The following is a 13,462-nucleotide window of genomic DNA, read 5'->3' on the forward strand; positions in this document are numbered from 1 at the left end:
GTTAAAAAATCTTAATCCTTTCAGTACTTATGAGCTTCTGAAGTTAAGGTTGTTCTTTTCTGTCTATGTGCTCTCTGATGACACTTGTCTCGGGAGCCGCCCAGTTTAGAAGAGGTTTGCTATGGGGATTTGCTTCTAAACTGGGCGGTTCCCGAGACACGTGTCATCAGAGAGCACTTGGACAGAAAAGAACAACCTTAACTTCAGAAGCTCATAAGTACTGAAAGGATTAAGATTTTTTAATAGAAGTAATTTACAAATCTGTTTAACTTTCTGGAGCCAGTTGATATATATATATATAAAAAGTTTTTTCCTGGATAACCCCTTTAATATAGGATATTGTGGAATGTAACCTAAAAGTGTCAGTAAAGGTTTATTAGGAAATGAATGGAGATGAATAAATATGAATAAATATTTTGTGATTCAATACAAAGTTATAGTCTCATGCATGTGGCCCATTGTGGGATCAGGGGCCCCGATGAATGGTTTGTCAACGGATACATAAGAGCTGCAAAGGTCTAGTCGTTCAAATACAGCAAGACCTAAATAACCTTCATTGTGTTTAATGTATGTAGAAAGATAATACTGTAATCCCCTTCTGTTAAGGTCTTCTTTGCCCCTTTCACCTGGGCGGTCAATCCAGCGGCTTACGGGGGCCGGTCCAGGACCTCTGCAGAGATGGAGCAACCAGGCCGATACCCTGCAGTACTACAGACCTCGGGTCTCCTCATCAGATCCTTCACCTCTGACACAAAGGCTTCCGGGAAACTTCAAGCAGAACTTATCTCCTCTGTTGGATCACTACCTGACATACTTACTGCTGGGTTTACAGTCGGCCAATTCTCAGGTGGGCACAAGCCAAGAAGCTTTTATTATACATAAAGAATGTAATGTGTGGCCCTAAAGGAGGAGGGTGCCAAACCTAGGGAACTGCTATGGGAACAACATTGTCCAGGAGATAGATAGATAGATAGATAGATAGATAGATATGAGAGATAGATATGAGAGATAGATATGAGATAGATAGATAGATATGAGATAGATAGATAGATAGATAGATATGAGATAGATAGATATGAGATAGATAGATAGCTATGAGATAGAAAGATATGAGATAGATAGATATATATATGAGCTAGATAGATAGATAGATAGATATGAGATAGATAGATATGAGATAGATAGATATGAGATAGATAGATATGAGATAGATAGATATGAGATAGATAGATAGATATGAGATAGATAGATATGAGATAGATAGATATGAGATAGATAGATATGAGATAGATAGATATGAGATAGATAGATATGAGATAGATAGATAGGAGATAGATAGATAGGAGATAGATAGATAGATAGATATGAAATAGATAGATAGATAGATAAATAAATAGGTCTGAGATAGATAGATATAAGATAGATATGAGATAGATAGATATGAGATATATATGAGATAGATAGATAGATATGAGATAGATAGATAGATAGATAGATATGAGATAGATAGATAGATAGGAGATAGATAGATAGATATGATATAGATAGATAGATATGAGATAGATAGATATGAGATAGATAGATAGCTATGAGATAGAAAGATATGAGATAGATAGATATATATATATATATATATGAGCTAGATAGATAGATAGATAGATATGAGATAGATATGAGATAGATAGATAGATATGAGATAGATAGATAGGAGATAGATATGAGATAGATAGATATGAGATAGATAGATATGAGATAGATAGATATGAGATAGATAGATATGACATATATAAATAGATAGATATGAGATAGATAGATAGATAAAAAGAATCTAAATAGATAGAATAAACCCAGGGTGAGCAGCACATCAGGAAATAATAGATGGATGGTACAAGCAGCAGTGAGGCTTAGGTCCGGAGCCAATATAAATCCACAATAAACAAGTATGCTGCAGCACACAGTTGTAGTAATAACGATAGGTAGCCTTTATTTCATTCCAAAAGTGCAGCGCTTCAGCTACACGTGCAGCCTCTTTAAAACACAAGAGCAAAGTGACCAAAGCAGTGGTATATATATGGCAATACACAAATAGTTAATGACAAGAATTAATAATATTAAAAGTGCAAATAAAATGCATAAAGTTAGTGAACAACATTGATACATAATAGAGCATATTTAAATGCAATTAAAACAAGTGATTCCTGGTGTCTGTACAAAAAAATTGCATACATCTACAATATAAAAACAGGTTTTATTCTAAAATAGTGTAAATCAAGTGCAGGTGTTCATATTAATCAAAATGACGTCTGCAAAAGTTTGTGCACCCTGCAGAGTTTATAGCATGCACTGCCCCCTTTGCAAAGCTGAGACCTGCCAGTGTCATGGATTGTTCTCAATCATCATCTGGGAAGACCAGGTGATGTCAATCTCAAAGGTTTTAAATGCCCAGACTCATCTGACCTTGCCCCAACAATCAGCACCATGGGTTCTTCTAAGCAGTTGTCTAGAAATCTGAAACTGAAAATAGTTGACACTCACAAAGCTGGAGAAGGCTATAAGAAGATAGCAAAACGTTTTCAGATGTCAATATCCTCTGTTTGGAATGTAATTAAGAAATGGCAGTCATCGGGAACAGTGGAAATTAAAGCAAGATCTGGAAGACCAAGAAAAATATCAGACAGAACAGCTCGCAGGATTGTGAGAAAAACAATTCAAAACCCATGTTTGACTGCACAATCCCTCCAGAAAGATCTGGCAGACACTGGAGTTGTGGTACACTATTCCACTATAAAGAGATACTTGTACAACTATGGTCTTCATGGAAGAGTCATCAGAAGAAAACCTCTTCTACGTCCTCACCACAAAAATCAGCATTTGAACTTTGCAAATGAACATATAGACAAGGCTGATGCATTTTGGAAACAAGTTCTGTGGACCGATGAGGTTAAAATTGAACTTTTTGGCCGGAATGAGCAAAGGTACATTTGGAGAAGAAGGGGAACAGAATTTAATGAAAAGAACCTCTGTCCAACTGTTAAGCATGGGGGTGGATCAATCATGCTTTGGGGTTGTATGGTAAACACAACTCGAAATCCACAGATGATTACATCAAGAGGAGTAAACTGAAGGTTTTGCCATGGCCTTCATAATCTCCTGACCTCAACATAATTGAAAATCTATGGATAGACCTTAAAAGAGCAGTGCGTGACAGACAGCCCAGAAATCTCAAAGAACTGGAAGACTTTTGTAAGGAAGAATGGGCAAATATACCTCAAACAAGAATTGAAAGACTCTTGGCTGGCTACAAAAAGCGTTTACAAGCTGTGATACTTGCCAAAGGGGGCAGTACAAGATATTAACTCTGCAGGGTGCCCAAACTTTTGCAGACGCCATTTTTTTGTTTTCTGTTATTTTGAAAGTGTAAATGATGGTAATAAAATCTAACTTTTGTTGACATATTATAAGAATGTCTAATCTGTAATTTGATGCCTTTAGGAGATTTTTCCATCTTTCCTTGGCTTCTTTATGCACATTAATACAAATTGATCCCTACTGTAGCTTCTCTATTGGCTACTGCTCATCCCAGAACTATGTGCCCATACGCATGTGGTCTCTTAGACACACTGTCGGCTATGTAGCTAGGCAGCTCAAAGCCGCACAGCTTTGCGCATGTACAGTACGGGCGCGCTGTGTCCGTGATTACTATATTTACAGTTCTCTCAATGTAGGTGAGTGCAACCGCCCTCCGCCTCTCCCCTCCTAATTAGAGTTGATTTACACTATTTTATAATGAAACCCAGGAATCACTTGTTTTAATTGCATTTATATATGCCCTATTGTGTATCAATGTCATTCACTCATATATAAATTGTTGTGATTAACTATTTGTGTATTACTATATATATATATACCACTGCTTTGGTCACTTTGCTCTTGTGCTTGAAAAGGCTGCACAGGCAGCTGAAGCATTGCACTTCTGGAATGGAATAAAGGCTATCTATCGTTTTCACTACAACTGTGTGCTGCAGCATACTTGTTTATTGTGGATAGTAGCTGTACTCACTATTCTGCTAGTGAGGTCACTGTGTACATACATTACATTACTTATCCTGTACTGATCCTGTGTTATATCCTGTATTATACTCCAGAGCTGTACTCACTATTCTGCTGGTGAGGTCACTGTGTACATACATTACATTACTTATCCTGTACTGATCCTGAGTTATATCCTGTATTATACTCCAGAGCTGTACTCACTATTCTGCTGGTGAGGTCACTGTGTACATACATTACATTACTTATCCTGTACTGATCCTGTGTTATATCCTGTATTATACCCCAGATCTGTACTCACTATTCTGCTGGTGGGGTCACTGTGTATATACATTACATTACTTATCCTGTACTGATCCTGAGTTATATCCTGTATTATACTCCAGATCTGTACTCACTATTCTGCTGGTGAGATCACTGTGTACATTACATTACATTACTTATCCTGTACTGATCCTGAGTTATATCCTGTATTATACTCCAGAGCTGTACTCACTATTCTGCTGGTGAGGTCACTGTGCACATACATTACATTACTTATCCTGTACTGATCCTGAGTTATATCCTGTATTATACTCCAGAGCTGCACTCACTATTCTTCTGGAGGGAACAATATACTGACAAACATACAGCTGCACACAATATAAGTTAGGGACCTTTAAGCTTGGATAATCATCCAGTCATCTCGCTGTCTTGTATTGAGTTGTGGAGTAACGTAATACCGCTCACTGTACGCCCGCTTCCTAGTTGCGCCGTCATTCCGACTCGCCGTATCTCTTCCCCATCTCTCAAATTAAAAACCAGCCGAGCGCAGTTAGTAAGCGCACAGTAAATGGCGGAGTGTTTGCAGATTACAGAACATATTGTTGTGAGGTGACTCCGGGGAGACGTCAGGGCCTGCAGTGTACAGGCAGGAGGCAGATAATGTCTGGATGAGTCATTGCCTCTGCATCACTTTCTGCCAGACGCCATCATGAAACACACGGAGGGGAAGGGTTACAAGAAATGTCACATATGCTTTCTGCTTCATATTGAAATATGGAAAAAAAAGAATAAATGTGTCTGTGACCCCCACTCCATCTCCAGCTGTCGCAAAACTACAACTCCCAGCATAGCTTGAGCAGTGTTTCCCAACCTGAGTGCCTCCAGTTGTTGCAAAACAACAACTCCCAGCATACCTGGAACAGTGTTTCCCAACCTGAGTGCCTCCAATTGTTGCAAAACTACAACTCCCAGAATACCTGGAGCAGTGTTTCCCAACCTGAGTGGCTCCAGCTGTTGCAAAACTACAACTCCCAGCATACCTGGAGCAGTGTTTCCCAACCTGAGTGCCTCCAGCTGATGCAAAACTACAACTCCCAGCATACCTGGAGCAGTGATTCCCAACCTGAGTGCCTCCAGTTGTTGCAAAACTACAACTCCCAGAATACCTGGAGCAGTGTTTCCCAACCTGAGTGGCTCCAGCTGTTGCAAACCTACAACTCCCAGCGTACCTGGAGCAGTGTTTCCCAATCTGAGTGGCTCCAGCTGTTGCAAAACTACAACTCCCAGCGTACCTGGAGCAGTGTTTCCCAACCTGAGTGCCTCCAGTTGTTACAAAACTACAACTCCCAGCATGCTGGGAGTTGTAGTTTTTGCAACAGCTGGAGGCACCCTGTTTGGGAAACACTGAGTTGGAGACTGATGCTTTAGATCACTGTTCTCCAAAGTGCGGCTCTCCAGCTGTTTCAAAATTACAACTATCAGCATGCCCGGACAGCCTGGAGAGCAATGAGTGCAGTGTTTCCCAACCAGGGTGCCTCCAGCTGTTGCAAAACTACAACTCCCAGCATACCTTGAGCAGTGTTTTCCAACCAGGGTGCTAAAGGCTGTCCGGGAATGCTGGGAATTGTAGTTTTGCAATAGCTGGAGGCACCTTGGTTGGGAAACACTGGGTTGGAGACTATTGCTTTAGATCACTGTTCTCCAAGGTGCGGCTTTCCAGCTGTTGCAAAACTACAACTCCCAGCATACCTGGAGCAGTGTTTCCCAACCCGAGTGCCTCCAATTGTTGCAAAACTACAACTCCCAGCATAGCTTGAGCAGTGTTTCCCAACCCGAGTGCCTTCAGTTGTTGCAAAACTACAACTCCCAGCATACCTGGAGCAGTGTTTCCCAACCCGAGTGCCTCCATTTGTTGCAAAACTACAACTCCCAGCATAGCTTGAGCAGTGTTTCCCAACCCGAGTGCCTCCAATTGTTGCAAAACTACAACTCCCAGCATAGCTTGAGCAGTGTTTCCCAACCCGAGTGCCTTCAGTTGTTGCAAAACTACAACTCCCAGCATGCCCGGACAGCCTTTGGCTGTCCGGACATGCTGGGAGTTGTAGTTTTTGCAACAGCTTGAGTCACCCTGGTTGGGAAACACTGGGTTGGAGACTGTTGCTTTAGATCAGTGTTCTCCAAGGTGCGGCACTCCAGCTGTTTCAAAATTGCAGCTTCCAGCATGCCTGGCGAGCTATGTGTTCAACCCGGTGTTTCCCATCGAGTGCGCCTCCAGCTGTTGCAAACAACTGCCAGCATGCCCGGACAGCTTGGAGAGAAATGGGTTCAATCCAGTGTATTCCACCCAGGGTGCCTCCAGCTGTTTCAAAACTACAACTCCCTGCATGCCTGGACAGCCTGGAGAGCAATGGGAGCAATGTTTCCCAACTAGGGTGCTAAAGGCTGTCCGGGCATGCTGGGAGCTGTAGTTTTGCAACAGCTGGAGGTACCCTGGTTGGATAACACTGCTTCAATTCACTGCTCTCCAGGCTGTCCAGGCATGCAGGAAGTTGTAGTTTTGAAACAGCTGGAGAGCCGCATCTTGGAGAACAGTGACCTAAAGCAATAGTCTCCAACCCAGTGTTTCCCAACCAGAGTGCCTCCAGCTGTTGCAAAACTACAACTCCCAGCATACCTGGAGCAGTGTTTTCCAACCAGGGTGCTAAAGGCTGTCCGGGCATGCTGGGAATTGTAGTTTTGCAACAGCTGGAGGCACCTTGGTTGGGAAACACTGGGTTGGAGACTATTGCTATAGGTCACTGTTCTCCAAGATGCGGCTCTCCAGCTGTTTCAAAACTACAACTTCCTGCATGCCTGGAGAGCAGTGGATTGAAGCAGTGTTATCCAACCAGGGTGCCCCCATCTGTTGCATAACTACAGCTCCCAGCATGCCTGGACAGCCAAAGGCTGTCCGAGCATGCTGGAAGTTGTAGTTTTGCAACATCTGGAGGCACCCTGGTTGGGAAACACTGGGTTGGGGCTATTGCTTTACATCAAAAGCACAAAGGCAATACAATAATGCCACTTTAAAAATGTTTTGTATATAGTGAGTTTAATAATTCGCTATAAAGTAACATCTGGCTGCAGGAAAAAAAACGCACCCCCAGCCCCTGAAAAACACAAAACATAGGGGGTAACACTTCTGCCTACTAAACTGTGGCTGTTTCTTTTTATCACAGGGTTGTTAAGTTTAAGTTTCATTTTATTTTATTTTTTTGCTGTCTGTTTTGCCAGATGTTATCTCTGTAATGAATTATTAATGTGCTGTATACCAACAGTGTTTTGCTCTGCCATTATTGTGTTGTCTTTGTTGCATTTTTTGAGTTTCTCTATTGAAAAAAAATGACTTTATATTAAAAAAAAGAAAAATGTAAAACAAAAAAGAATGTCATCAGAGGAATTGCTGGTTTTCTGTTTTTATAAAGGCAAAAAAAAATAAAAAATAAGCACCATTCCGCATCATGTGTAGGCGATGTGGAGCTCTGTATCAGAAGAATGGACTTTCTCAAATTTAGAATGTTGAATATTTCTGGAAAATCTCTGTTGATCCTTTCTATAGACAGATTGATGGCGCAGATGGGTAATATTTGGCTGGGTAGGTCTTCAGGTTGGTCACTCGGTTTGTTGCCGATCCTATTGAATGACTACAACGGAGCTGTCCATATACATTAGACATATATTTACCAAACTTACTGATTTTAGGGGGATCAGCTGATCATCTAATGTAAATGGTGGGGGCGTCCTGACCCTGCTCTGATGTCAGATATCAAGGTAGAGTTCATTCAGGCATCATGGATTCCAACTGTCCAATTCTTTTTGTTCTCAGGAAAATAAGAAGCCTTCAAGGGGGACTCCGGTGGAAAACTTTTTTTTTTTTTTTTAATCAACTGGTGCCAGAAAGTTAAACAGATTTGTAAATGACTTCTATTAAAACATATGAATCCTTCCTGTACTTATTAGCTGCTGAATACTACAGAGGAAATTCTTTTCTTTTTGGAACACAGAGCTCTCTGCTGACATCAAGCGCACAGTGCTCTCTGCTGACATCTCTGGCCATTTTAGAAACTGTCCAGAGCAGCGTATGTTTTCTATGGGGATTTTCTCCAACTCTGGACAGTTCTTAAAATGGACAGAGGTGTCAGCAGAGAGCTCTGTGTTCCAAAAAGAAAATAATTTCCTCTGTAGTATTCAGGGGCTAATAAGTACTGGAAGGATTAAGAATTTTTAATAGAAGTAATTTACAAATCTGTTTAACTTTCTGGCACCAGTTGATTAAAAAAATAAAAAAAAATTAAAAGTTTTCAACCGGAGTACCCCTATAAGGATTTCACCCCAGAGAACTTAGGAGACTAAGAACTAGTTTGCTGCTGGGAAACATAAAGAGACCTGACTACATAATAATGAGGTACTAGCAGCTCAGGAGTGAAGCATATGGGACGAGGTAGCAAATTGTGGGCTAGTTTTCCACCGAAGTACCCCTTTCAGAGGTGTCTGGCAGTGAGGGTGCATGCACGTTTTCACTGTACGGGTGCCGGATCCGGCTGGGGGAGGGGAAAACCGTGCACTCCCGTACCCCAGCCGGATCGGTGCTGAAATCCATTGACTTTAATGAGCCGACCGGAGTCACCGTTTTACTCCGGTCGGCTCATTTTTGATCCATATCCGGTTTTCTGACCGGACCTCTAAACGTAGTATACTACGTTTTGAGGTCCAGTCAGAAAACCGGATACGGGTCAAAAAATGAGCCAACCGGAGTAAAACGGTGACTCCGGTCGGCTCATTAAAGTCAATGGATTTCAGCACCGATCCGGCTGGGGTACGGGAGCGCACGGTTTTCCCCTCCCCCAGCCGGATCCGGCACCCGTACAGTGAAAACGTGGTGTGCATGCACCCTGACTTACCCTCGAGCAGGCGTATGGGGGAATCGGTAGCTGTAGGCTGAATTAGGCTAGGTTCAGACTACGGAATTTCTGACTGTCTGCCTGCAAAATTTTCCGCGACTATTTTCCGCCTCCAAAGGCGTTTTTCAGTTTCATGCGTAATTTTGTCACTTCCGCGAGTAATCCGCCACTATTCTGCACGGAAATGACGCCACCAAATCCGCCTTAAATTTCCGCTTCAATTACAAGCAGAAAACAGTGGGAGTGCTAAGAGCCAAGTTCAGCCCCTTTTGGACCATGTGATCACATGACCCAAACCAGGTCAGTCAATTTTTTCAATGTGGGCTGGTCCAAGAACCAGTGTGCTGATCATGTTTGAATTTCTGACTCAAATCCGTACGGATTTTCCGCATGTAATCCGCTTGCAATCTGCCTACGAAAAAAAATCCGCCGGGAAATGAGAGTCCCATTGAAGTCAATGAGATTCTGCGGCGGAAATCCGTCTGAAGAAAGAGCACCTCCTTTCTTCATGCGGAAATTTTCTAGCGGAAATTAGGCACGCCAATTCCGAGTGAAAAAATCCGAAGTATGAACAGGTGCACGGAAATCCCATTGACTCGCATGTACTTTTTAGCAAGCGGAAATTTTAAAACGGAATTTCTGTCGGAAATTCTGTAGTCTCAACCTAGCCTTAGTGTTCGGCTCATAGCTATCTTATGTGTATGGATAGTTACATTCCCATACAAGTGGCCGTCAGTCATCTTTGGACCCATGGTCATTGTTGCATTACACAGGATCTGAATACAGTGGTCCCTCAACATACGATGGTAATTCGTTCCAAACGAGCCATCGTTTGTCGAATTCATCGTATGTTGAGGGATTCGTGCAATGTAAAGTATAGGAAGCTGTACTCGCCTGTCCCCGCCGCTCGAGATGGTGTCCCCGCCACTCCCGATGGTGACCCCGGCCTCCGCTGGGCTCTCCGCTGTCTTCTCCGGTCCTCTGCTGTCTTCTCCGGTCCTCTTCTGTCTTCTCCGGTCCTCTTCTGTCTTCCGCAAGGCCTTACTGGGCCTGCGTAGCGACGTCATTACGCCGCTGCGTACGCCATTCCTATTGGATGACGTGCGCAGCAGCGTATTGACGTCATCGGAGAGGGCCGAGAAGTCACCGGAAGACCAGCGCTGGACCCGGAGGGCACCCCGGAGCATCGTGGAGGGGTACGTAATACTTACCGCACCACACGGGGAACATTAAGCTGCTATCCGGCAGCAGCTTAAGCATTTGGCGCTGCCGGATAGCACTTAATGCGATGGCCCCGACATAAAAAAGCATCGTATGTCGATTTCATCATATGTCGGGGCCATCGTAGGTCGGGGGGTCACTGTATCATATCAGGACGGAGTTTTATGTGGACTTCTTTACGTCTCTCCTTAGCCAAGCTATCAGGACCTGAGTCGTGTGAGGAACCAACCTCAACACGTCTTCGCTGCTACCCACACCTGGCCGGATGGAAGCCGGAGACTTATCTATGGGAGGTACGAGGGAGGACGGGACACCCCACTACAGGTGCCCAGTGATATCCATCATTCTTGGTCAGAATTACGGAGAAAGCTTCCCCGAGATAGCCTGGACTCCGAACTAGCAGATGACGTATCAGAAAGTTCTGAGAGGATCGAGAGGTTAAGCCAGATTAACCGCACGCCGGACACCGACCAGATTCGTAAGACGGAAAATCTCGAGGAAGGAGGACGGACAATCAGAGGTCAGTGCCCCCCATTGGTAGATTAGGGTCACCTAGGTGTTATATTGGGATGTCCAAGTCAGTGGTCTCCAACCTGCGGACCTCCAGATGTTGCAAAACTACAACTCCCAGCATGCCCGGACAGCCGTTGGCTGTCCGGGCATGCTGGGAGTTGTAGTTTTGCAACATCTGGAGGTCCGCAGGTCGAAGACCACTGTCCTAAGTCATTCTGTTTGTTTATGGGAAAGTGGTTTATGACAAAAAGTCTTAGTTGCCCATAGCAACCAATCAAACCCCACACTAGAATACAAAACGAAAGCTGATCTACGATCGGTTGCTATAGGTCACAAAGCTTGCGTCAAGGATCAATGGAGCAGTTCCCCTCAGCAACCGATCAGATTCCAACTTTGATTTTTTTAAAAAAGGGCCTCAGAAAAATGGAAACCGGAATCGGATTGGTTGCTACAGGAAACTGCTCCACTGCAGTATGACACATTTCCTGTCTTTGTCGCCCATAGCAACCAATCACAGAGGAGTTTCATTCTTCAAGCCTAGAATGCAAAATGAAAGCTGAACTGTGATTGGTTGCTATGGGTGACTAAGAAAGGAGGACATTTCTGACGCTGTGGGGGAGATTTATCAAAACCTGTCGGGAGGAAAAGTTGCCCAGTTGCCCTTAGCAACCAATCAGATGGCTTCTTTCATTTTTCAGAGGCCTTGTTAAAAGTGAAAGAAGCGATCTGATTGGTTGCTATGGGCAACTGGGCAACTTTTACTCTGGACACGTTTTGATAAATCTCCCCCATGTCTCTCTATGTGAGGTGCAGGATAAACCCATAAAGCTATATGTTATTAAAGGTATATTATTTCATAGTGTATCGCTACGGTGTTTTTTTTTACGTATGCGGTATGTGTTCTGTTGCTTATCCGCGGGTTCTAGGGCATATCCACGCTTTCATATAAAATACATCTTAGGGGTGTTTTTACACCTGCAGATTTCGGGTGGGATTTTGCTACCATTGACTTCAGTGAATCACCGGAAATTCACAATAGAGGCAGATTTGTGGATTTTCTGCAGACCTATCGAAGTCTATGATAGCAAAATCTGCAGGAAATCCGCTCATTGTGAACAGACCTTTAGGGATCTGTTAACACGTGCCGATTTTCTGCAAATTTTCCACAACGTATATGCTGCTGAAAATCTGCTGTTGATTTGTAAATTGCTACTATTGACTTCAATTGGTCAGCAGAAAATCTGCAATAGAGGCAGATTTGCGAATTTTCCTCTTACTCATTGAAGTCAATAATAGCTAAAAACCCTTTGGGTCCGTTCATACAGACGGGTTTCCTACAGATTTTTCTGAATGTATTTGCTTCAGGAAATCTGCTGCAGATTTTGCAACCATTGACTTAGAGACAGATTTGCGCATTTTCTGTAGACCCTTTAAAGTCAATAAAGTCAAGGGGCCTGCGTAAACATAGCCTTAGGGTACGTTCACACGTGCATATTTTGCTTCAGATTCCCTGCTGCTGATTTTCATACGCATTGAACTCAATAGGTAAGAAAATCTGCAGCAGCATACACAGCTAAATTCACATGTAAACGTACCCTAAGGCCATGTTCCCACAGTGTATTTTCAGTTGAATTTGAAGTCATAGATAATGTGGCCGTTTTTCTAAACAAGCAAAGTTGTTGCAGATTATTTCCCATTTTGACGTCCTTTTTTTTTTTTCTTGGATTTTACTGTTGGATTTCATTATTCCTCCTATTATTTGTTGCTTATGAACACACAGACATAAGAAATAACCACTATTTTGCCTTACAGTGGCCTGTATTTTTCATTTGTATTGGTTTCATTTTCGATTAAGGAATAACTATTCAAAATATAGATGTCAAAACACGTAAATATGTGAACTCTACAAATACAAAACGTGTTTACTTTTAATTCATTGTCCCAGGTTTACGAAACTGAAAGTTGACACTTTTTGTAGTTTTTTTGTTTGTTGTTTTTTTTTTTTTGCGTGTTTTGAGTTTTTCTGAGATATAATATATATATATATATATATATATATATATATATATATATATGTATATATATATGTATATATATATTATATGTTATTGTCAGGTTTTTACTGATTTTGCACCGAAAACCAACAAAGCCGCTCAGAAAACCCTAAAGTGGGGTGTATTTTCTACATATTTAGTATTAATATTTACTTAAAGGGGTATTACCGTGAAATACTTTTTTTTTTTTTTTATCCAACTGGTGCCAGAAAGTTAAAGGGGTACTCCGGTGAAAACCTTTTTTCTTTTAAATCAACTGGTGCCAGAAAGTTAAACATATTTGTAAATTATTTCTATTAAAAAATCTTAGTCCTTCCAGTACTTATTAGCTGCTGAATGCTACAGAGGAAATTCCTTTCTTTTTGGAACACTGATGACATCACGAGCACAGTGCTCTCTGCTGACATCTCTGTCCATTTT

At 42.2% G+C, this 13,462-nt stretch overlaps 1 protein-coding gene across 2 annotated transcripts in view; it reads left to right on the plus strand.

The window, feature by feature from the left end:
* The window catches only part of PTPRN (protein tyrosine phosphatase receptor type N), a 114,954-nt gene that overhangs the window by 31,839 nt on the left and 69,653 nt on the right, over positions 1 to 13,462 (plus strand). For both annotated transcript variants that reach the window (XM_056534275.1, XM_056534276.1), the window contains exons 5-6: positions 607 to 847; positions 10,668 to 10,995. In XM_056534275.1, coding sequence (XP_056390250.1) covers positions 607 to 847; positions 10,668 to 10,995 — 569 coding nt within the window. The remainder of the gene's footprint in view (positions 1 to 606; positions 848 to 10,667; positions 10,996 to 13,462) is intronic.

Source organism: Hyla sarda, chromosome 8 (genome assembly GCF_029499605.1).
Source record: "Hyla sarda isolate aHylSar1 chromosome 8, aHylSar1.hap1, whole genome shotgun sequence".
In the NCBI taxonomy this organism is placed as follows: Eukaryota; Metazoa; Chordata; class Amphibia; order Anura; family Hylidae; genus Hyla; species Hyla sarda.